The sequence below is a fragment of the Idiotropiscis lumnitzeri genome, chromosome 20 (assembly GCF_059441095.1).
Source record: "Idiotropiscis lumnitzeri isolate Australia: NSW breed Sydney's pygmy pipehorse chromosome 20, RoL_Ilum_1.0, whole genome shotgun sequence".
NCBI classification, from domain to species: domain Eukaryota; kingdom Metazoa; phylum Chordata; class Actinopteri; order Syngnathiformes; family Syngnathidae; genus Idiotropiscis; species Idiotropiscis lumnitzeri.
The window spans coordinates 2,747,299-2,768,756 of NC_142410.1; the positions used below are offsets into that span (position 1 = coordinate 2,747,299).

The 21,458-nt window shown below is 37.6% G+C and overlaps 2 protein-coding genes and 2 non-coding genes across 5 annotated transcripts; 2 read left to right on the plus strand and 2 right to left on the minus strand.

Annotated features, from left to right (window-relative positions):
- Positions 1 to 71: 71 nt before the first annotated feature.
- On the plus strand, positions 72 to 144 carry trnar-ucg (transfer RNA arginine (anticodon UCG)). Its single transcript has one exon. It is a non-coding gene; the product is annotated as a tRNA-Arg (tRNA).
- Positions 145 to 8,361: 8,217 nt separating this feature from the next.
- On the minus strand, positions 8,362 to 12,069 carry mrpl58 (mitochondrial ribosomal protein L58). The gene is made up of 6 exons (XM_088284517.1): positions 11,734 to 12,069; positions 11,596 to 11,620; positions 11,466 to 11,525; positions 11,312 to 11,394; positions 10,517 to 10,686; positions 8,362 to 8,524 (listed from the first exon to the last, which is right to left on the minus strand). Exons 1-6 carry the CDS (start codon positions 11,899 to 11,901, stop codon positions 8,440 to 8,442), a joined length of 591 nt encoding a protein of 196 aa, XP_088140643.1. The 5' UTR covers positions 11,902 to 12,069; the 3' UTR covers positions 8,362 to 8,439.
- On the minus strand, positions 12,063 to 12,134 carry trnaq-cug (transfer RNA glutamine (anticodon CUG)). Its single transcript has one exon. It is a non-coding gene; the product is annotated as a tRNA-Gln (tRNA).
- Positions 12,135 to 12,339: 205 nt separating this feature from the next.
- Positions 12,340 to 21,252, plus strand: daglb (diacylglycerol lipase, beta). Of its 2 annotated transcripts, none has more exons than XM_088285134.1 (15): positions 12,340 to 12,972; positions 13,077 to 13,228; positions 13,785 to 13,959; positions 14,050 to 14,317; positions 15,408 to 15,530; positions 15,646 to 15,773; positions 15,857 to 15,983; positions 16,088 to 16,171; positions 17,219 to 17,296; positions 17,373 to 17,453; positions 17,808 to 17,935; positions 18,888 to 18,956; positions 19,277 to 19,349; positions 19,438 to 19,691; positions 20,272 to 21,252. In XM_088285134.1, exons 1-15 carry the CDS (start codon positions 12,878 to 12,880, stop codon positions 20,465 to 20,467), a joined length of 2,031 nt encoding a protein of 676 aa, XP_088141260.1. In that variant the 5' UTR covers positions 12,340 to 12,877; the 3' UTR covers positions 20,468 to 21,252. The 2 variants fall into 2 exon arrangements, with proteins under 2 accessions (XP_088141260.1, XP_088141261.1); XM_088285135.1 differs by having other exon boundaries at positions 17,811 to 17,935.
- Positions 21,253 to 21,458: the final 206 nt, after the last annotated feature.

Consider the following 21,458-nt stretch of genomic DNA (forward strand, 5'->3'; position numbering starts at 1 on the left):
GAGAATAAATACTAAGTGCCGGAGAATAAATACTAAGTACATAATGAGCCTTACATTCAACGGCTTACGAGGACCGCGTGGCCTAATGGATAAGGCGTCTGACTTCGGATCAGAAGATTGAGGGTTCGAGTCCCTTCGTGGTCGATCCTTTTTGGCTCATTGGAAACTCATATTGATTAATATTATTCATATATACAAATAAGATAGAAACGATACAATACATTATTAAAAGACAGACAAATACATCTATAGGTCGTTTGATTCGCCTCTGTTTGTGTTGGCAGAGTGGTACTATGCAGCAGTATAGTGTCCAACTATTTTCAGGATCACCATACCAGAATTGCTGTGAATTTAATACAAAGCAAAAAAGATTCAGGGAAACATTACTTAACAAACATACATGCAACCAAGTAGCAATACATTTGAGAGCACATCTTTAACAGTTTACATCTTCATACTTATCTAGTCCTACCACTTAGTTCAGGCCGGGTAGCACTGGACCCCTGAAATCTGATTTTACCCCCTAGGTGCCACCCCAGATGATTGACATATCGCATATTACTTTTACATTTTTTATTTGAGATTTCCTTCATAATTTTGCATCGAGAGCAACTTCCAAGAAATTTTATTTTTTTTACTCTTTCTAATTCAATAGAGTCAACTGTGATTTTGACATGGTGTTTAATTTTACTAGTTTCAAAGATTATAAACGTCATATTTAAATGCAAAGATAGTTTATTTGCATTAAAAACATTTTTTAAAACAATTTTAATTCATTTTCCGCAGCATTCAAAGCTGCTCGAGATTTTCACCGGAAGAATATAATATTGTGTCATCAGCAAATAGAACATTTTAAAATATTTTAGAGTAACAGTAGATATCAAGGATATATAGTGTAACGTCCGAGTTTAGGGGCGTTCTCAGATCACCACGCTAAAGCCTACAATAGTATGAACAATTTGGTAAAGACCTTTGGGGAACCCCATGAGTTATCTTCAACTGGTTCGATCGAGTTTATGTTGTTTAATTGCACATACTCATCTCTTATCATCTAGGTAATTTTATCCATTTGTATGCCAAACCTCTTATTATGTATCTCTCTAGTTTCCCCATTAATATATACAAATCTATAAAAAAATCCAATAGTAGATTGTTTTTTTATATTCTGGTAGCAAATTGTTTTTTATATTGTGGTAGCAATTTCTTCCACAAATTCCATTACTGGAAGTGGATCTTTTTTTCTCTGAAACCATATCCGTTGTCACTTCCGACTCTGTCAAAAAAAAAAGTTCCTGAATTTTTGAGAACTGTGGCTGCGCTGAATTGGTCTGTTAGTTGTGAATAGATGTTTGTCTCCACTTTTATATATAGGAATAACTTTTGATGTTTTTGATGGGAAGCAGCCAGTTTTGAAGAACAGGTTGCAGATGTGTGTAAATGGTTGCACAATGTATTCTTTGATAGAACGTTTCTTGCGAAACCCGTTTTCCGTCATCATCTTTATATTAGTAAATACGACCTACCTACAAAACTTTCATAACAGAGTCCTAACAGTTCCTAACCAAATCCTAACACTTCCTAACCAAGTCCTAACACTTTCCTAACGTGAGTTCCTAACACGGAGGATTTCCGGCAAAGAGGGGTAAAAGAGCCAATCATCTTTCGACTTCCTGACTTGGGGGCGGAGCAGATGAACCAATCATGGCCCTTTGTTTAACTTGGGCGCGGGGCAAATGAACCAATCATGGCCCTTTGTTTAACTTGGGGGCGGGAGGATGAACCAATGACGGCTTGTCTCATCGCGCTACTCTCCACAATCGCTTCCTTGAATGGAAGCTCCGCAGAGCAACCCTCGAAGACCAAGAGCGAGGGAGAAGTCACATAAGAAGCGGCAGAGGAAGACCACTTTATAATTGCAGCAGATATTCATAAAAAGCATGCAAATATACAAAGTATATACGAACACTTAGATCCCACAACATATACAATTGTAAGGAAACACTCCTAATGTCTGCTCATGGTACAGAGGGGTGATAAAAGTACTGTAATGGTAAAAGTACTGCAATGATAAACAAATACTGCAATGATAAAAGTATTGAAACAGTAAAAGTACTGCAATGATAGAAAATACTGCAACGATAAAAGTACTGAAACAGTAAAAGTACTGCAACGATAAAAACAATGATTTATTTATTTTAAAAATGTTTATATTTTGTAAGTTTTTGCTTTCCCTATATAAGTTTATATATACTGTTCATGTTTCGCTTTTTTATCATTTATTTATTTATTTTCTAATTTTTTATATTATTTAATTTTTGCTCTCTTCTCTATACTAGTTTGTATATATTGTTAATAAAGATTAAGATGTCCTTTAATAGTCCCACAATGGGGAAATTTGCAGTGTTACAGCAGCAAAGATATAGATCACACAGAGGCGGCGGCGTAATGTAGCCGTTAATGTATAACATTAGAAATTAGAAATTAGAAATCCCTTTATTGTCATTGTACTCAAGTGTGCAACGAGATTAGAGGGCTCCCCTCTCCAGTGCAATACAACAATAATACAGACAAATATATAAATTAGATAAATAAATAAGAGAGTGCAATGGAATTTAGTACTGAATAGTGTATATAAAAACACATCACAATGCTGTTCTGCAAGGTAAGGGTGCTCTCATGTGTGCGTGAGAGTTCAGAATGGTGATGGCTCTCGGAAAGAAACTGTTCCTCAGTCTATTGGTCCTCGATTTGATGCATCTGTAGCGCCTGCCAGAGGGCATCAGGTCGAACAGGTGGGAGTTTGGGTGGGTATTGTCTTTGACGATGTTGAGAGCCCTTCTGAGGCACCGGGCGGTGTAGATGTCCGACAGTGAGGGGAGAGGGCAGCCAATAATCCTTTGCGCTGTTTTGACCGTCCTCTGGAGCCTCACCCTGTCCGCCTCAGTGCAGCCGCTGTACCAGGTGGAGACACAGTACGTCAGCAGGCTCTCGATGGACGAGTGGTAGAAGGCTAGCAGCAGCTTCCTGTCCAGGTTGAATTTCCTGAGGACTCTCAGAAAGTGCAGACGCTGGCGGACCTTCTTTACCACTGCTGTGGTGTTGTGAGTCCAAGAAAGGTCGTCGGAGATCTGTACTCCCAGGAACTTGAACGTGTGGACCCTTAGCAGCAGACGTTCATAAAAAGCATGCAAATATACACAGTATATACGTATACATACAAATCCATGGTACAGAGGGGTGATAAAAGTACTGTAATGGTAAAAGTACTGCAATGATAAACAAATACTGCAATGACAGAAAATACTGCAATGATAAAAGTACTGAAACAGTAAAGGTACTGCAATGATAGAAAATACTGCAACGATAAAAACAATGATTTATTTATTTTATAATTGTTTATATTTTGTAAGTTTTTGCTTTCTCTATATAAGTTTATTTATACTGTTAATGTTTTCCTTTTTTATTATTTATTTTAAAATTGCTTTCCTATATAAGTTTATATATACTGTTCATGTTTCGCTTTTTTATCATTTATTTATTTTATAATTTTTTATATTTTTTAAGTTTTTGCTTTCTCTATATAAGTTTATATATACTGTTAATGTTTCCCTTTTTTGTTAGTTATTTATTTATTTATTTTATAATAGTTTATATTTTCTAAGTTTTTGCTTTCTCTATACAACTTTATATATACTGTTAACGTTTCCCTGTTTTATTATTTATTTATTTATTTAGTTTATAATTGTTTATTGTATATACTGTTAATGTTTCCCTTTTTTATTATTTATTTATTTATTTAGTTTATAATTGTTTATATTTTGTAAGTCTTTGCTTTTTTCTGCATAAGTTTATATATACTGTTAATGTTTCCCTTTTTTATTATTTATTTATTTATTTATTCCTCCACAAAAATATGAATATGGTTAGTTACAGTGTTTATTTGCCCAGACTTTTTTATGCTAGAAGTAAGGATTTAATAACATTGTGTGATTATAAGTGATGCCAGGAGTGACGTTAACAAGCCTAGCGTATTTTTTGATAGGGTCAAGTTGAGAATGAAAAGTTAGGTGGAGAAGATTTGGAAGATCTTTTTAAAGAGAACCAAGTCAGGAAAAGATGAGGCAGGCAGACAGCCAGAATTCAGATCTGATAGCAGATCCCTTCCTGGGATGAATAAAGAGGAGAGATGATCCACACAGCCCATCACCAGGTTAGAGCAGAGAAGCAGTCACATGCTCACTTCAGTAGTCATTTGAAGTTACATGCTTCCTTGATTTTCGATATTTCTAGGTCTATACTAGTATGGAAATAATTGTGTGGAAATATTTTTGTCTTAATAGTTATCTGGTTTATCTTAAGATGTTTGGATTAATTATTTTGCATACACCACCGATCTACAATCTTCTGAAAATTATTTTGTGAAATACTAATTACAATATTCAATACATACATACAAATACAGAATAATTATAACAAATGATTTGCCAGATGAATTGCATAATCTATTCACATGATACACATCGTATTACTCAAATGTCACAAAAACATTTATGTCTTTAATACTGAGAAGTCTGGGAATTAGAGTCTGGAAATTTTAAATGTATAGGAACCCTTGTTTTTTTATTTTTTCAATATCATTTTAAGTGTTGGTTTCTGATGTGTGTTGTTTTTTAATGGTGTTTGTATGTTTATTTTGCTTACACTAATATTTTAATACAATATAGTTCCATTGTGGGAGGACACAGCAGACAAATGCCGCAGCTCCCTTCCTGGGAGTAGTCCAGAGAGAGAATGTACAATACAGCACAGCCCATCATCACCAGGTCAGAGCATAGACACAAACAGTCACATGCTCAGTAATTAAGTTTAGTTTTAGATATTTTGAAATCTTGGTTACTGATTAGTGTTGTTGTTTAATGGTGGTTGCATTTTTATTTTGATTATACTATACAATGTAGTTCCATCAGAGGAGGATACGGATGCCTCTGAGGTTGAGACTGTCTATGAGCAACGAGAGCCAGACCAAGAGCCAGCTGTCCCCACGATAAATTTTGCTCAGACGAGAGGACCCGGTCGTAGTCGATTTACCTGAAACTTGCTACTTAGCTGCAGTTATTGTCTACCTTCTGGATACATTAACTAGGAATGTGTTGGTCCATTTTCATGATTTTTGTAAAAATTTGTTATTACTAATGCATAATTGAATAATTATTGACAAATTGTTTTCCATTTTCAACATTGTTAATAAATTGCAAATTATATTTATGTAAATCTCATCTCTTGTGTCCTTAGTATGTACATTTCAACATTTGACACTCCGATTGCAATTGATAAGTCGAGAAACAATTTGTTATGGGCTGTGGATCCACTGCAAACAAAGGTCCCACTATAGAACAAATATTTAAATATCAGATTAACATGTTAATTAAACGTATGTATTATTCATATTTATACTTGATTTACATAACTTTTTAGCACCACAAGTGATTTGCACCTTTTCAATTCATTGTAATAGTTATTTCATAAATTAACACCATTAACTGAGACATACATTTGCTTTATGTTAGTGTTCTAATTTTTTAACTTTTAGTCACTTGTGTCCCTTGGGTTATAATTGCAACATTCTTTGATTTCAAACAGGTTCTGAATATTGTGTCAGAGTTGGTTATTTTATGCTTTATGCATTATTTCTGCGGTTTCAAATTTCACTAAATTATACAATTTGAGGGTGTTTAATCTGATGAATAATGGATGAGTTGATTCTCCATAACTTGAATGCTTGATGATTCATACAGGTCTTTTTTAAGTTTCTAGCTGTGTATTTTTTTTAATTTGTTTGCCCATATCTCCACACAATAGGTCAGGTATACCAGTAATAATGTACACTATAATACTTATGAGTCGTTTATTAAGAAATCCTTGGCTTTATAAAGGATACCTATAGTTTTTGATATTTTACTTTTACATTTTTTATTTCAGATTTCCTTCATAATTTTGCATCAAGAGCAACTTCCAAGAAATTTTATTTTTTTTACTCTTTCTAATTCAATAGAGTCAACTGTGATTTTGACATGGTGTTTAATTTTACTAGTTTCAAAGATTATAAACGTCATATTTAAATGCAAAGATAGTTTATTTGCATTAAAAACATTTTTTTAAACAATTTTAATTCATTTTCCGCAGCATTCAAAGCTGCTCGAGATTTTCACCGGAAGAATATAATATTGTGTCATCAGCAAATAGAACATTTTAAAATATTTTAGAGTAACAGTAGATATCAAGGATATATAGTGCAACGTCCGAGTTTAGGGGCGTTCTAAGATCACCACGCTAAAGCCTACAATAGTATGAACAATTTGGTAAAGACCTTTGGGGAACCCCATGAGTTATCTTCAACTGGTTCGAGTTTATGTTGTTTAATTGCACATACTCATCTCTATCATCTAGGTAATTTTATCCATTTGTATGCCAAACCTCTTATTATGTATCTCTCTAGTTTCCCCATTAATATATACAAAAGCTTTAAGTCTATAAAAAAATCCAATAGTAGATTGTTTTTTTATATTCTGGTAGCAAATTGTTTTTTATATTGTGGTAGCAATTTCTTCCACAAATTCCATTACTGGAAGTGGATCTTTTTTTCTCTGAAACCATATCCGTCTGTCAAAAAAAAATGTTCCTGAATTTTTGAGAACTGTGGCTGCGCTGAATTGGTCTGTTAGTTGTGAATAGATGTTTGTCTCCACTTTTATATATAGGAATAACTTTTGATGTTTTTGATGGGAAGCAGCCAGTTTTGAAGAACAGGTTGCAGATGTGTGTAAATGGTTGCACAATGTATTCTTTTTCTCGCGAATAGAACGTTTCTTGCGAAACCCGTTTTCCGTCATCATCTTTATATTAGACAATACGGCCCACGTTGCACAACAGCAGAGTGGCGCAGCGGAAGCGTGCTGGGCCCATAACCCAGAGGTCGATGGATCGAAACCATCCTCTGCTATTTTCGTTTTTTTTCTTTCTTTTTAAAAGAAGAAAACGTTGAGACGATTCAGGTGGAATTGATGGTTTTTTGAACGAGGAACTACTCTTATTGTGCTGTAGTTGTGCCGGATAACATATTTGAGAAATGTTTAAATGTCGCACACTGCAGTATAATACCCACACGGTATTGCATTCCAAACAGTCATGGACCTGCTATGCTACATTCTGCTCCCGTTGGTAAATGTTAGGCTAATGTCTAGCGTTAACAAGCCATCACGTGTGCAACAATTGGCGGGTGCACGTCTATTTCACATTACTAGTTACCGGCATTTGAGTTATACGTTTACTTTCAATATTACAATCTGCGTTGAGTAATAAATTTGTTTTTTTTTTAATCGGGGATAATTGATTTGATTATGATTGAACTTGAAATGAGTATCTTCAACTATATAAAGTGGGGTATAAAGTTAAATATTTTGCCTCTATGGTGGGAGCTCACTTCTTTCGATTAATATTTTTATCAATAGCAAGATTTATTTTTAAATATTAATATTTAAACTGATATTTGGTCCAGTAAATAATCCCAGACTATGCACCTTAAATAAAATGATTAAAATACTCAAATTAATTCAGATTTACGGGAAAGTTAAAATTGCCAATGTGTTCCTCTTAATAATCACGCAATGTATTTTATTTCTTAAGTACACTTGATCATTTGTCGAACAAATAGTGATAGAAAACCTGATAATTGGTCTACAAAACAGATAAGATTGATAGGTTACTCGATAGGTGAGTCCATCTTTTTTTTAACCTTTTTCATGACAACAAAATTAGAATGAAAGTTCAGTTAATTGAAATTCTTTTTTACCTCATCGAAACAAATGTTTGAGGTGAAATAAGTGACGAATGGATATAATAAACAAGCACATCAGACGCTTACTTAGTGACGCGTAATGTAGTTTGTCCGAATGGAGTTGACGATGATTTGTATTTTGCTATCTCACAACCAAGCAGAGTGATTATTTTGCATTCTGCAATTGATGGCACATTCATACAAAATATATCTAAAAAAAACCATGACTCTTGCTTGTTCGCAATTTTAATTGCTGCTTTACTTCTGGTTGTTATTGTTTACAAGTTAGAACTCAGTAACTGTAATAATATAAAAAACATGAGTAACTTATTACTTTGTACTGCCGAAATGTAATATATTAGTGATGCATTACTTTTGTAATGCATTACCTTCCATAAGTAGGAATGCATTTGTTTATTCCAGTGCAGTATTTACATTGAGGTTCCGTCGCACTTTTTTTTTTTATTACCATTATGAAATAATCTGTTAAATCTGTTTAGATATTCATGGGTCATAGAATGCTATAGCAGTGAATAAAACAATTTTATTACAAAAAAAATAGAATAAATACATTAAACAGTGACATTTGAAAGCAGGCTGGAACATTAATCAAATTCCAGTCGCCTGCTCTGCTTGGTCGCAGAATGGATCTTCTTCTGTCTGATTCTCTCCTTGTTTCTCTTGTCTAGCCTGAAAAACATTTTCCCCATCTAAGCGCCTTGATGGGCATAATCACAAAAGAAAGACAACGACAGTATTTCCCAAAACAGTGACTGGCTTTTAGTCGCGGTCTAAAGGGTGATCATAACCATTACGATCAGAGGATACACACACAGCAACAGCAAGTGCTGTTGTACACAAATATATGACGAAGACCCGAATGCCAGAGGTGGTTAGTCACGAGTTACATTTACTTAAATTTACTTGATTAAGTTTTGGGAAATGGTGTACTTCTAGGAGTAATTTTAAATCACTATACTTTTTACTCTTGCTTGAGTAGATTTGTGAAGAAGAAACTGTTCTCTTACTTCCCAACATCAGGCTACATTGGACTTGTTACTTAAATCCCCTCCGCGTATGTACGTGTCTGTCTTCTCTCTCAGCAAAAGGTGCATTTACCATATTTTGTGTTTTCAGAGAGACACCTCCGCCAGGCTCTTCCAAGTGACGGTGTTTCACCAATAAAACGTAGCCGTAACGCCGCAGTCTTGTGAGTCATCACGTGATCATAATCAACTTCCGCAGCGGGAAAGAGTAGTTTTCGGAATGAACGGATCCAAAATGTCACACATACATATACATATATATACACATACACATATATATATATATATATATATGTATGTGTATGTGTATGTGTATATATATATATATATATATATATATATATATATATATATACATATACATACATACACACATATATATATTTATATATATATATATATATATGCCGACTATGCGGACACAGAGGAGGAACACCACTGGCCTCACATCAAAGATGTGCCATGTTCCGCTTGAAAATGGTACAAAACACAAGCTACACTATGCAATGTCTACTTTGTTTGCCTAAACAAACAGACATTTCAACGTTCTATAACCCAACATCAAACTTGAGGAAACCATTAGCTATATTCGTTTTTTCGTCTTCGGTTCAATCCGACCATCCTGTGTGGAGTTTGCATGTTCTCCCCGTGCCTGCGTGGGTTTTCTCCGGGTACTCTGGTTTCCTCCCACATTCCAAAACATGCATGGCAGATTGATTGAACACTCTAAATTGCCCCTAGGTATGAGTGTGAGCGCGGATTGTTGTTCGTCTCTGTGTGCCCTTCGATTGGCTGGCAACCAGTTCAGGGTGTCCCCCGCCTACTGCCCGAAGATAGCTGGGATAGGCTCCAGCGCGCCACCATTTATTAAAGTACTTGAATTTACCTTAAGATTTTAAGATATATTATTATTACATTACATTTATTCTTTTGATTGGATGGGCTATAATTTGCCTGTATTTTTGTATTTTTGTTTGATTGAATCATTGTTTAAAAAAAATATATAATTAGCCGGTGCTACAGTTACTGAGTACTTGAGCAGTTTTTTCACCAAGTACTTTCTTACTTTTACTCAAGTAATTATTTGGATGACAACTTTTTACTGCTAATTAAGTCATATTATACTGAAGTAATAGCACTTTTACTTGAGTACAATTGTTGCCTACTCTTCCCACCTCTGCTTAATACAACACAAAATAATATATACCACTATTTGTATTTTAACACGAATAATACAGTGAGGAGATATTAGAGAGGGAACGTAAAAATAATAAACTGAAATAAGGTGGTTGCACATGTTTTTGGCGCAGATGACACCGCTCATCATCAAAAGAAAACTATACCTGCAGTGAAGCAATTGTGGTATGGGGTTGTTTAACTAAGGCATTAATCACGGTGGCGGAAATTGTCACGAACACATTTTTGGGAGTTGTATGGGTACATGGGTATAGGTCTCATTAATGGTGGAAAACGTTTTCAAGAGTCACCCTGAGATGCTAAATTACAAAGCATATGCTGTCTTTATTAATCTTCCAAAACAGTCAATAACATTTACACTTAAGTTGTAACACAGTGTATTAAAAAAAAATAAAAAAACACGGGCCACACCTGAGGAAATATGATGTAAAATTGTTACCTAGATTTCCATAGGGCAATATCTTCTGGACTGGCCTCATGTGGCTTCTTGCGAGCTTCAGCAATGATGGATGAGACCTTCCGAATGCAGTCATTGAAGTTCCTGTGCTGGCTCCTACTCAACTCTGAGGTCACCATCAACTCGCCAGCCTTGTTGATTTGATTTTTGTTCTGTAATGCAAAGCACAAATGTTGTAATGTACACATTAGTTAGTTACAGGTTCACCATAAATATGCAGGGCACTTAACCCTTTTTTGCCGGTCAGTCAGCGGCCGCTATCTTGGTACCCATCCAGCCTCGACCCTCTGGCCTTATTCAGAAAAGTTGTCGGCCCACGAACCCTTAAGTGGGTTAGCGGTTTGACTTCCCCACTGTTCTCTCGGTCTGTGGTATTGAACCCCCCCTCTTGTAATGGTATGCCCCAGTAGCAGGTGGGAGGCGTGAGTTATGTGACGTCAGAATAAGGAAATACAGGCATGCTTCGATGCACACTGCTGTCTCGAGTCTCTTCATATACAAACAGTTGGTAGTGGCGCTTTTGACGTGTTCTGAGGGAATTTTTGTCGTTTGCCCATTTAGCAAGTAGGAGGGTGGATTCATGGGCCAGGCTAAAATCAACCTCTGTTAATCGAACCCCCTTTTTTTTTTTTTATTTGCTACCCCTAGCTCCAAAAATGGGCGTCTGGCCGGGCCGGAGGATCGGACCGTTTCGCTCCCAGGACGGACTGCCCAACTCTGTTAATATGAAAATATAGAGCAACGACCCAAGTAACAGTTTTTGTTTTTTTAGCTTACCCTTTCAATGATTTTCTGTCGCACATCTTCTGGGATCCAGTCTGCAGTTAATACATGGAATCTAATCTCTGTTTTCGTGTTAACTGTGGGTTTAAATTGGCATTGTCAACTAAGAACACACACAAAAAAATGCCAGCGTTCTCAGTTTGAATACCTTTATTGACATGCTGACCACCCGGACCACTGCTTCGACTGTAAGACACGGTCAGACGGTCTAAGAGCGTTAAAAAGTGTTAAGACAATGTAGATCTCATGGCTTTGTAATTTGGTTGGAAAATATTTACCTACTGGAACGTGTACTTGTACATCCTGAAAAATAGTTAAACATAGAATCGTTTGATTTGGCATAATTAAACGTAACAACCGTGTACATATTAGTTGAATACAAGCACCATTTCAATGCAACAAGCTATTTGACTAACCTGCTCGTTATCTGGCCCTCGGTTTGCATAACCAGCGTTCGGCTGCAGACTGCTGTTCAGTTGAGTAGTCTGAACACACTTAAGCTTTGCTGGCTGCGGAATTAACATTAAACGAGCTCGTACATTCGCGCAAATAGACATACAGCGTTTGGTCATGTGTGCCGCCATGATGTCTTGACGTCACTGGAAATGACGAAATTAGGCAGGAGCGAGACGATCGACCCATTCCCACATCGGTCTAGTTATACAATTTGTATTTAAACATTGATATGCATTGCATTAATACTAATAAGTGCAAATTAAATATATGTTACAAAAATTAAAACATCAGGTTCCACCGAGATTTGAACTCGGATCGCTGGATTCAGAGTCCAGAGTGCTAACCATTACACCATGGAACCATGCGTCATACGCAGTAGAAACATGATTATCTAAAAGTTAAAAATGCTTGCTACGTTAAATGTTTTGGAAAATGAGGGTTCGAGGCAAACAACAAACACACAATGAAGGAGACAGTGCTTCATGACTAAGTACAATAGTGATTGTGCGTGAACAAAAGTAGAGAAGCGGAACTAACAAACGACGCTATGTTGCACATGGTTACTACATCCGGGTGGACACAGGCTGTGGGCAAAACAAGTCTGTTTATTTTACAATTAGTTACCTCGAATTTCCGAGAAACAAATGCGTTGGCCGTACACCGCAATCGCATTTTCGTAAGACGTCAAAACTAACCGTTTTGTAATCATTATCTTGAAATGTGTTTATTTTTAGTTTTTGTTGCTAACATTAGAAGATAAGAAGCTAGTCACGTAACATCATCAATTCCTCTGACCTCCATTAAGTATCTTAATGACATGACTTAATGTCATTGAGGCACACCGTTCGTATTTAGCCTGCATCGAAATGATTCGCGAACATTTTAGCCACCAGGGTAAACACTCGAGACTCTTATCTTGTACAGTCTAAAATGGCGTGTCGAGACAGGAATCTTATGCTAGTGTTGCAACGTAGGAAAAGGTACAATGTAGCAACACTGATTTGCTTTCAGGAAGTGGAGTCATGAATGACCCTAAGCGCCCGTTAAAAAGATTTTGTTGCAGTCTATTACTCCTAGTCAACATTTTTTCGTTTTGATCCCAAAATGCCTGGAATGGTGGTTTTTGGTCGTCGGTGGGGAATCGCTAGTGATGATCTTGTTTTCCCTGGAGCCTTCGAACTATTCATCCGCGTACTTTGGTATGTGTGAATCTAGATTTCGTCAAATCAACATTTCTGTTGCATAGTTAACACGTTTTTCCCTTTACTTACACCCCCCTTTATGTATTGTTCTTTTCATTTAGGTGGATTGGCACCATCATCTTGTACTCTTATCACAAGGGTCATTTTGATTGCAACGGGAAAGGTGTCCTTCACATCTATCTGATTGGAATCTTAGTGGTGCTGGCACTCATTATTCTGTCGCTATGTGCCATTGTATATGTCAGTGCTCAAGGTAAACCTCAAACCATAAGAATAACTTCATCTGCTGTTGAAGTACACTTTTATAGTTAATGCGGCAGTGCAGTGGAGTGGTTTCTCCAATGACTTAAAACACGTGCATGCTTTGTTACTTTGTTGAATGTGAGTGTCAATTATTGTTCCATGTATTTGCCCTGTGAATTACTGGCGACTAGTCCAGCTTCGACCTCCACCTCTTGCCTAAAGTTTTAACACTTGACCTCAATGAGGACAAGCGGTGCAGAAAATGAATAGATGGACAATAATGAGAAGTTAGTCTTAGCAAGATGTATCCTGGGTAGTTTGTAAATTTCCTAATGGAAGTGCTGTAAAAGGCTCATAAAACCACTTGAAACTGCACATTCAAAGGTTAGAGAGCACAGTTATCTGAGGGTTTCAACTGACTCTAAGCCACGTGTTAAGTAACGGTGGTTCCGTTCAATGACTTTCTTAATAGTAGTCTTACAACACCCAAATCCAGCTGTTAGTTTACCTCACCTTTTCTGCTGTTTAGTTAATTCAATGAATGTCAATAATTCTTGTGGTTTCAGGTACCATAACAAACCCTGGGTCACGACGCGCCATGCCTACACTGGTGTACCTGCGAGCTCTTCTTTACGTCCCAGAGCTGGTGTGGGCCTGTCTGGGGGCCGTGTGGGTGTCTGATGATGGCAAAGGTTGTGACCCGGCAACCGTGGGGGCTGTCATCGCAGCAGTGGTTGCCAGGTAATATAAGATAATAATACTTCTACATTTGTGCGCTTCACCCAATTGTGTTTGAAAAGTTGTTTTGATACAGCATTTCTCCTTTTACAGTTGGATCATCCTGCTCTTCACGGCTCTGGGAGTAATATTCGTCTTTGACCCACTGGGCAACCCTCGTCCATCTGCTGCTGCCATGGAGCCCCTGGGAGTGCGACACTTAGAGAGCAGCGGGGGAACTCAATTCCTTTCCACAGCGCGCTCGCTCGCTATCAAGGTGTGGGAGAGCAGGCTCCGACTTTTGTGCTGTTGCCTGCCGCAGGACGAAAGCAACAGAGCGGCATTCTCCAGCATCTCGCAGCTCGTCAGTGGCTTCTTCTCTGTGAGTCTCTTCCTTCGCGTCTATGAGCCCTTCCATCCTGAGAGAGCAAATTTTAGGGAGGTGATATAAAATGAGGGGAATCTGCAACAAGCAAATGGGGTGAAGCCAAAAGCTGTTTATCTTTCACATCTCTAGTGATTGATTGCTCATGACCGGACAAATAATATGACTGATGAATGAGAGACACACGAGGAAAAATTAGAATTAAAGAGAGAGAGAAAGAGTCATCCCAAGGCACTTAAGTCATAATCAGCTACTGTCAATCTTACTGTTTTTTTTATAAAGAATATTTTTTGTAATTATGACTTTACATGCATTAGCATATTTTGGGGCCTCAGAATACTCAACTTTTTTGTCATTCCCGACACTCGCGCGGTAAAACTACAAGATAATTTCGCTCTGTGTGCTTGACCAGGCGAGACGTCACACTGCAAGTCTGTCTCTAAACTGAACTTGCCCAATCGTCGCGTGCTTCTGTCAAATTCCGTTCTCCGCTAGGAAAAGGGGAAAAAAGAGACAATGAACATGCTCTTGGATGGTGGAAAGAGGGCAATATGGACTGTCGAAAAAAGAACTTAAGTTAACAAACATGTTTAAATGCAACGTATACTCTCCAATATTCTCTCTCGACTGACAATTCCTTTTTTCTGAATTTTGATTGTTTGTATACGTGCGCCAAGCCCAGTCTCTCGTCAGAAGTAGAAAACCCAAACCACTTCCAAACAAGTGACGATGCTACTCCTGGGAACAAATGTTTCCCCCGTTTGAGCACAAGCCATGCTCTATTGTTGCGCTACTGTAATTAGAATAACTTTGGGATGGAAACAAGTGGGAGGGCGGAAGGACTCCAACAACAACTAACAAAAAGGCTAAAGGTGGGAAGCTTAATTTTATTATTTTTAAATCATAATGTAAATTAATTTTAAAATATATCTGTATGTCGCCCACACCTAACACAAATATGAAACTATGAAATGAAAACCAGATATATGGCAGCATGCCTTCTTGTGCCACCTGATTTGAAGACGGATTCTTTCGCTGCACGCTGTTTGTAACATTTAATTGTCATATTTCATTTCATGTGTTGCAGGACACAGACTTGGTTCCCAGTGACATTGCTGCCGGTTTGGCTTTGCTTCATCAAGAACAGGACAAGATGGAGAGAAGCAGAGATCCTGATGTCACCATTGATCACAGTCCATCCTCTCCCATTGTAAGTACCGTTCACCCCAAGCAGATTGGATCCAAATAACTTCTGGAATGACGTTGTTCAGTTGCGCTTGTGTTAAGCATCTACGTTTTGCAATGTTGATGTTGAAAATTGGAAGGAAGAAGATCTGGAATTAGAGTTGGAGAAAGCCGTTCAATGTATGCACTTTGCTGCTGCAGCCTATGGCTGGCCTTTGTACATTTACTCCAACCTTCTCACCGGGCCCTGCAGACTTAGTGGAGACTGGTATGATTTGGTTGTATTTTTAGTCAAATCAAAAGGCTCTACTAGATTATTTAGTATATAAAACAAATATATTTTTGTGTCAGCTGTCGAAGCCGTGCTGCAGAGAATGACATTGTCGGGGGAGACCACCTTGGCTGTCATTTTTCTTCCATCCTGCAAAGCACCGGATTGCATTACAGAGACTTCATTCATGTCAGCTTCCACAATCAGGTAGTTTCCCTTCATCATTTTGAGGACGACGTGAACAAATGTTAATACACTTCAGTTTTTTAAAATCTTTTGTTCATTTTGGCATTTAAACATATGTGATTTAGATATATGAGATCCCCTTCTTTGTGGCTCTGGATCATAAGCGGGAGTCTATTGTTGTGGCTGTCAGAGGAACACTGTCGTTGAAGGTGAGTTGTGCCACGTGACCGCTGTTGACTATCTTTGGTGGATGATATACAAAGTCGTGTACTTTTTTTGAGATGTTAAGCGTAGAACATCTTTTAAAGCTGGAATCGCTTTGAATGGGAAGTCAATCCCAAAATGTTATTTATGTTCGATGCAGGCCCAAAGGTCAAAACATGACATTCTGATTAATATTGCGTTTGTGGATTACGAGTTAAACAGTAAAGGCCACCTTTTTCGGCCATTTCAGGGGGCGGCCATCTTACCACTTGCTGTTGACTGAACATGACATAACAGTTGTCCCAGAGCTCAGGTAATTACCAAACATGGCTCAGCTTTAAAAAAAAAACAAGTGAACCATGATTGGTGGTTACCTCAGCCCAGAGCAACTGTGATGTCATTTTCAGTTGACAGAAAGTGACAGTTTTGCTTGCTTAACTCATATTCCACGAACGCAATATTAATCAGAATGCTATTTTAGCCTAGTGAAGGTGCATATAACATTTTATTGCAAATGTTTTTGGGGGGTTGACCTCCCCTCTAAAATTGTGGGTGGGAGGGCGAACACACGTCACCTTTCGCATTAGATACGAGGCTTCTTTCTCATCATGTTGTCGTAGCTCTGGTCTCCATTTGAACAGATGACCTTATACTATAAAAATAGCGCTCACAAGGTTGAAATGTCAATCATGCATAAATAGAAGTAGGAACTGAAAGTGTGTGCATGGTTGCGTTTTTGCAGATGACTGAATGAAGCAGATACAATTTTGACTTTATTATTGATTTAGGCAGAGATAGGAGTTCGGAACTGTCCGAACCTCTGCCGTTAGCCTCTCTCCCACGGCGTTATGCACGGGTGCTTTTTATTCTTATGTTTTATTTTTTTGGTGTGGTGGACGTACTAGTGAATAATTTCAATAAATCACCCCTCCTGATGTTTCCTTCACGGTTTACGTGTGATGAGTGTGTCGTGAGTGTAGGCACTTCAAAATGACTCACGGGTGAATAGGAGAATATGACCCAATGTGCATTTCCATGTTTCTGCCCTAAAGGATGTCCTGACAGATCTTTCTGCTGAATGTGAGAACTTGCCCATTGATGGCGTGACTGGAGCCTGCTACGCTCACAAGGCATGTTCCCAATACAGACAACTTCTTTCTCTTGTTTCACAGTTTTTGAATGCATTCTTCTTGCTGGTTCTTGCAGGGCATCAGCCAGGCTGCGTCTTACATTCACAGGAAACTGGTCAACGACGGAATCCTGAACCAAGCATTCACGATTGCACCAGTAAGTTGAGTGCTTTGAAAATATATTTCCCATCCTCCTAGATTTCTCACATACAGCATATTACAATCACTTGCCTTTGTTTTTTGTGTTTTTTAAAATTATTTTCCCCATGTTTTTATGAATACTTTTTCTGAAAAAATTCAAAAAAATACTCAATAAACCAAAAAAAAACCCACACCCTCCAAAAAAAAAAATCACTTGGAAAAACAGGACGTTATTTCCAAGTAAATTCACTACCCTTCCATACTAACAATTGTAGGAAATACAAAGTACTGTTTCCAAATGATACATTTGATCAATTTTTATTTTGCAAGAGAGAATAAAAAAATAACATGTTTTTTTGTTGTCTTGCATGAGTACAAACTGGTCATTACTGGTCACAGCCTGGGCGCGGGCGCAGCTGCAGTGCTTGCCATCCTATTGCGCAACTCCTTCCCCACCCTTAAGTGCTACGCCTTTTCTCCACCAGGGGGACTCTTGAGGTAAGGAGCCTTTGAGATTCCTTGGTACTGAAATGAATTGTGGAAGTATGAAGCAGCATTAGTGCCATCCTGAAAGGAAAAGAAAAAAAGTGTGCCTTTTGTCATTAAGTTCCAAGCATACGCGTAGGTGCACTACATGGATATTTATAATTATTAGATTGGCAGTTGGACCGTGACTTTGTTTTCAGAATCTGAATCATACTTGTCAAGTATGATAAAAACACACAAGGGATTTTAACCATTTGGTTCAAGCCCTAGTACTACAGAAAGTTAATTTTTCCTATAAAATGGAAAATTCGTTTCACCTCATACATTCCACATGTACACAAAATATTGGACTAATCTGGAGTGGCCTTCTGTGTGCTTTGATCCAAATCCTTTTGAATGTATTTTAAAGGAGTTGCAACAACCATAGTAGATTGCTCAGGAGAAAATCATTTTTGTCCAGGCAATTTCCAGTTAATTTTTATAATACTGCAATCAAACCAAAAAAACAAACAATGACTGACTTTCAGTAGGTCTCATTTTTCAGTAAAATGATTACTTTTGTCAGCTTCACGTTATTAGAATTAGAATTAGAATTAGAAATCCCTTTATTGTCATTGTACTCAAGAGTGCAACGAGATTAGAGAGCTCCCCTCTCCAGTGCAATACAACAATAATACAGACAAATATATAAATTAGATAAATAAGAGAGTGCAATGGAAAATTACTGTGAAACTGGCGGGAGTTTTGTTCTTTAAAGGATTTTGTTCATGTGTGTATACATTGTTAAACGCTGCACAGGTAAATATTACTGACAGCGTAATGCAGTTATCACAGAAGAAAGAAGAATGTTACTTCTATTTTTATTATTATTCTTACGAGTAAAACTAAAACACATTAAAATTTAATTTCTGGTCAGGAACACTAATAAATGTTGCTCGTTGTTCTGTATTCATTTCATGTACAGCAAAGCCTTAGCTGATTACTCCAAGGACTTTGTGGTCTCTGTTGTACTGGGAAAAGACCTAGTTCCACGGTAAGTATTTCACCACCACAAGTACTTTGATGAGTTAGTCCTGTTTTGCAAATGTACTTCATAATTATTTTGATGAACTGTGCATCACAGATGGTAAAATAGGCTTGTGTGTTATAGTTTTCCAAAATGGCTTAAATGAATGTTCTGTGGTGTACAGACTTTTTTAGACTCATGTGTAATGCAGGCTATATTTAGCACTGCTCTGCTATCACATGCGTAGAGACAAAGACACATTACAAGCTGAGCTTTTCTGTGCCTTTCTTATAATTGTCTCTCCTGTTATTACTGTATTTTGAAGTTATATTGTCTGTTCCCTATAGGTTGAGCATTCCAAATATGGAGGATCTGAAAAGAAAAATTCTCAAGATAGTCTCAAATTGCAATAAACCCAAAGTAAGGAGCACTTCAAGTATTAATAATACAGTACTTATTATTGATTGTGCCTCGTTGTCATCTGTGCGTTTGTGTGCATGCGTCGCAGTACCGCATTCTTTTGCAGGGATGCTGGTATGAACTGTTTGGTGGAGACCCAGATGACTTTCCCTCTGAAATGGAGAACAGGAGAGAAGAGGAGCTTAGTCTGCCTCTGCTTGGTGAAGAATCACTTTTGGTCCGCCACTCATCATCCTATCATAGCCTGGCGTCAGACGACTCCCCTCTCCATACTGTGCCACACATGCCTCTCTTCCTACCCGGACGTGTTCTACACGTTATAGAAGATGGGCCCACACGCAGGTTTGTCCCTACAGATTTGTTTTTTTTTCATTTGTCACACACACAAAAAAGGCACTCATTAATTTGGTTAACATGTATTTGACATACATGATCAAGAAAAAATGTACCTTAATAAAAGTTTAAAAACAAATAGTTTCTTAAAGATGAAATACAAAAAGATTGTGCTAAAAGGTTAAACACATCTAACATTAGAGGGAGTGTTTATTTTGTTTACCAGCAGAGGGAGCCTCCTTTCAACAAGTACTTTGAGAATCACTAATATACACAATTGCCTCTGCAATTGGTTGTTAAATATATTAACACAAAATTGAATTTGGAATCACAATTTGTAATAAAAACACTTCTTGATAATTCATCCAAAAAACCTGTAAATAAGTAATTGAGTGTGCCTTGCACACGCAAACTGAATTGCGTGCCATTCGTAAGCTATAAATTTGTCTTTGCCCTTGTAAAAGGAATACCTTCTGCGTATAGTTCAAATAGACCTTGATTATAAATAGTTTTATCCTGCAAAGTATTGTATTTTGCCTGCATTTATTTATTCTTAAGCAACATTAGAAATATTTCCCTCTTCTCCCAGATCTTGTATATCCCAGGTCCGATACCGTGCCGAGTGGTCGCATGAAATGGCGTTCAAGAGTATTTTGATCAGCCCCAGGATGCTCGTAGATCACATGCCGGACGCTGTGCTCCGAGCCCTCAAGAGGCTGACCAGCGACAAGACGTACTCGCTCTGCCCGTCCTCCTCAAACCACAACCAGCACAACGCTGTCTGAATGTACTACACAAGCAGGCCTGTCTTGAATACTTAACAAAATCCAAACAAAATAATTTGTAAATAAGGCGTTTGGCTTCCTCCATGCTCATTCTATGTCTATCCTGTTCCTATACCTATATTTTGTTGCACTTTTACCTACAGACCTGTGGAAACGCCATTGTAGTTGCAATACGACAGGAAAATATTTGAAGAAAGGCACATTGGATTTATTTAAATTTTTTTTTTTTTCACTTTTAATTAGTTTACAGAAATGTTTCAGCTCTAAAATTTGTATTACTGTGTGAGTCTTAATGGCATGATCTCTTGAATGTGCTTTGTGTACAATAATTCACACGTTTGTACTGTACATATCCTGTTATGTCTATTTGTGTGTATGTTGCTACTGGACACTGCCCTTAGCCTAACACTGAAAGTGACCACTTGTCTTCCTTGTTGGTTGGAATGATCAAGGATGACCATATAATTGGGATCACCTTTTGTCTGGTGTAAATGTCGCGTCTTTATACAGTAATTCTGTTTTCCTGTTTTGAGAAGTCAGGGTGAACAGTGCCTATGCTCTACAGGGGAAAAGAGTCAGAAAAAAAGAGGGCTGCTCAGGATTTCTCCAAATACAGTAGAAGAAAGTAAAAGACTGCAATCAAATCTGTGCAAACAGACATGCCATGGATTTTTCCCCTCCCAAAAAGGCAGTACAGTATTAAGGTTTGAATCATCCGATGCATTTTCCTTCCAAATGTTTCGCATTGAATTACATAATGCAAATAAAAGCTTTCGTGGAATGTATTGACAGCTTCTTACTGCGTGCCATTAAGGTTCTCTTAAATCGCACGAGGAACGTAATGATTTGAAATGCAGGTAATGACAAAATTCGAAAATTTAGAAACTCCCTAAAAATTTAAGCCTGTGAGTCAATGGGTGGAGGCACAAATCATCAAGAAATGTTTCCACAATACTTGAGGATTAGTTGCAATTCTGACTCCGTCCTCCCA

Bases quoted from the DNA above. Each gene is read 5' to 3' on its own strand.
- mrpl58 (XM_088284517.1), bottom strand. From the start codon at position 11,901: ATGGCGGCACACATGACCAAACGCTGTATGTCTATTTGCGCGAATGTA. The intron at 11,621-11,733 runs GTTAGTCAAATA...ACTATTTTTCAG, and splicing joins GAGGGCCAGATAACGAGCAG to GATGTACAAGTACACGTTCC. The intron at 10,687-11,311 runs GTAAGCTAAAAA...TTTGCATTACAG, and splicing joins GACAGAAAATCATTGAAAGG to AACAAAAATCAAATCAACAA.
- daglb (XM_088285134.1), top strand. From the start codon at position 12,878: ATGCCTGGAATGGTGGTTTTTGGTCGTCGGTGGGGAATCGCTAGTGAT. The intron at 16,172-17,218 runs GTGAGTTGTGCC...TCTGCCCTAAAG, and splicing joins GAGGAACACTGTCGTTGAAG to GATGTCCTGACAGATCTTTC. The intron at 17,297-17,372 runs GCATGTTCCCAA...TGGTTCTTGCAG, and splicing joins GAGCCTGCTACGCTCACAAG to GGCATCAGCCAGGCTGCGTC.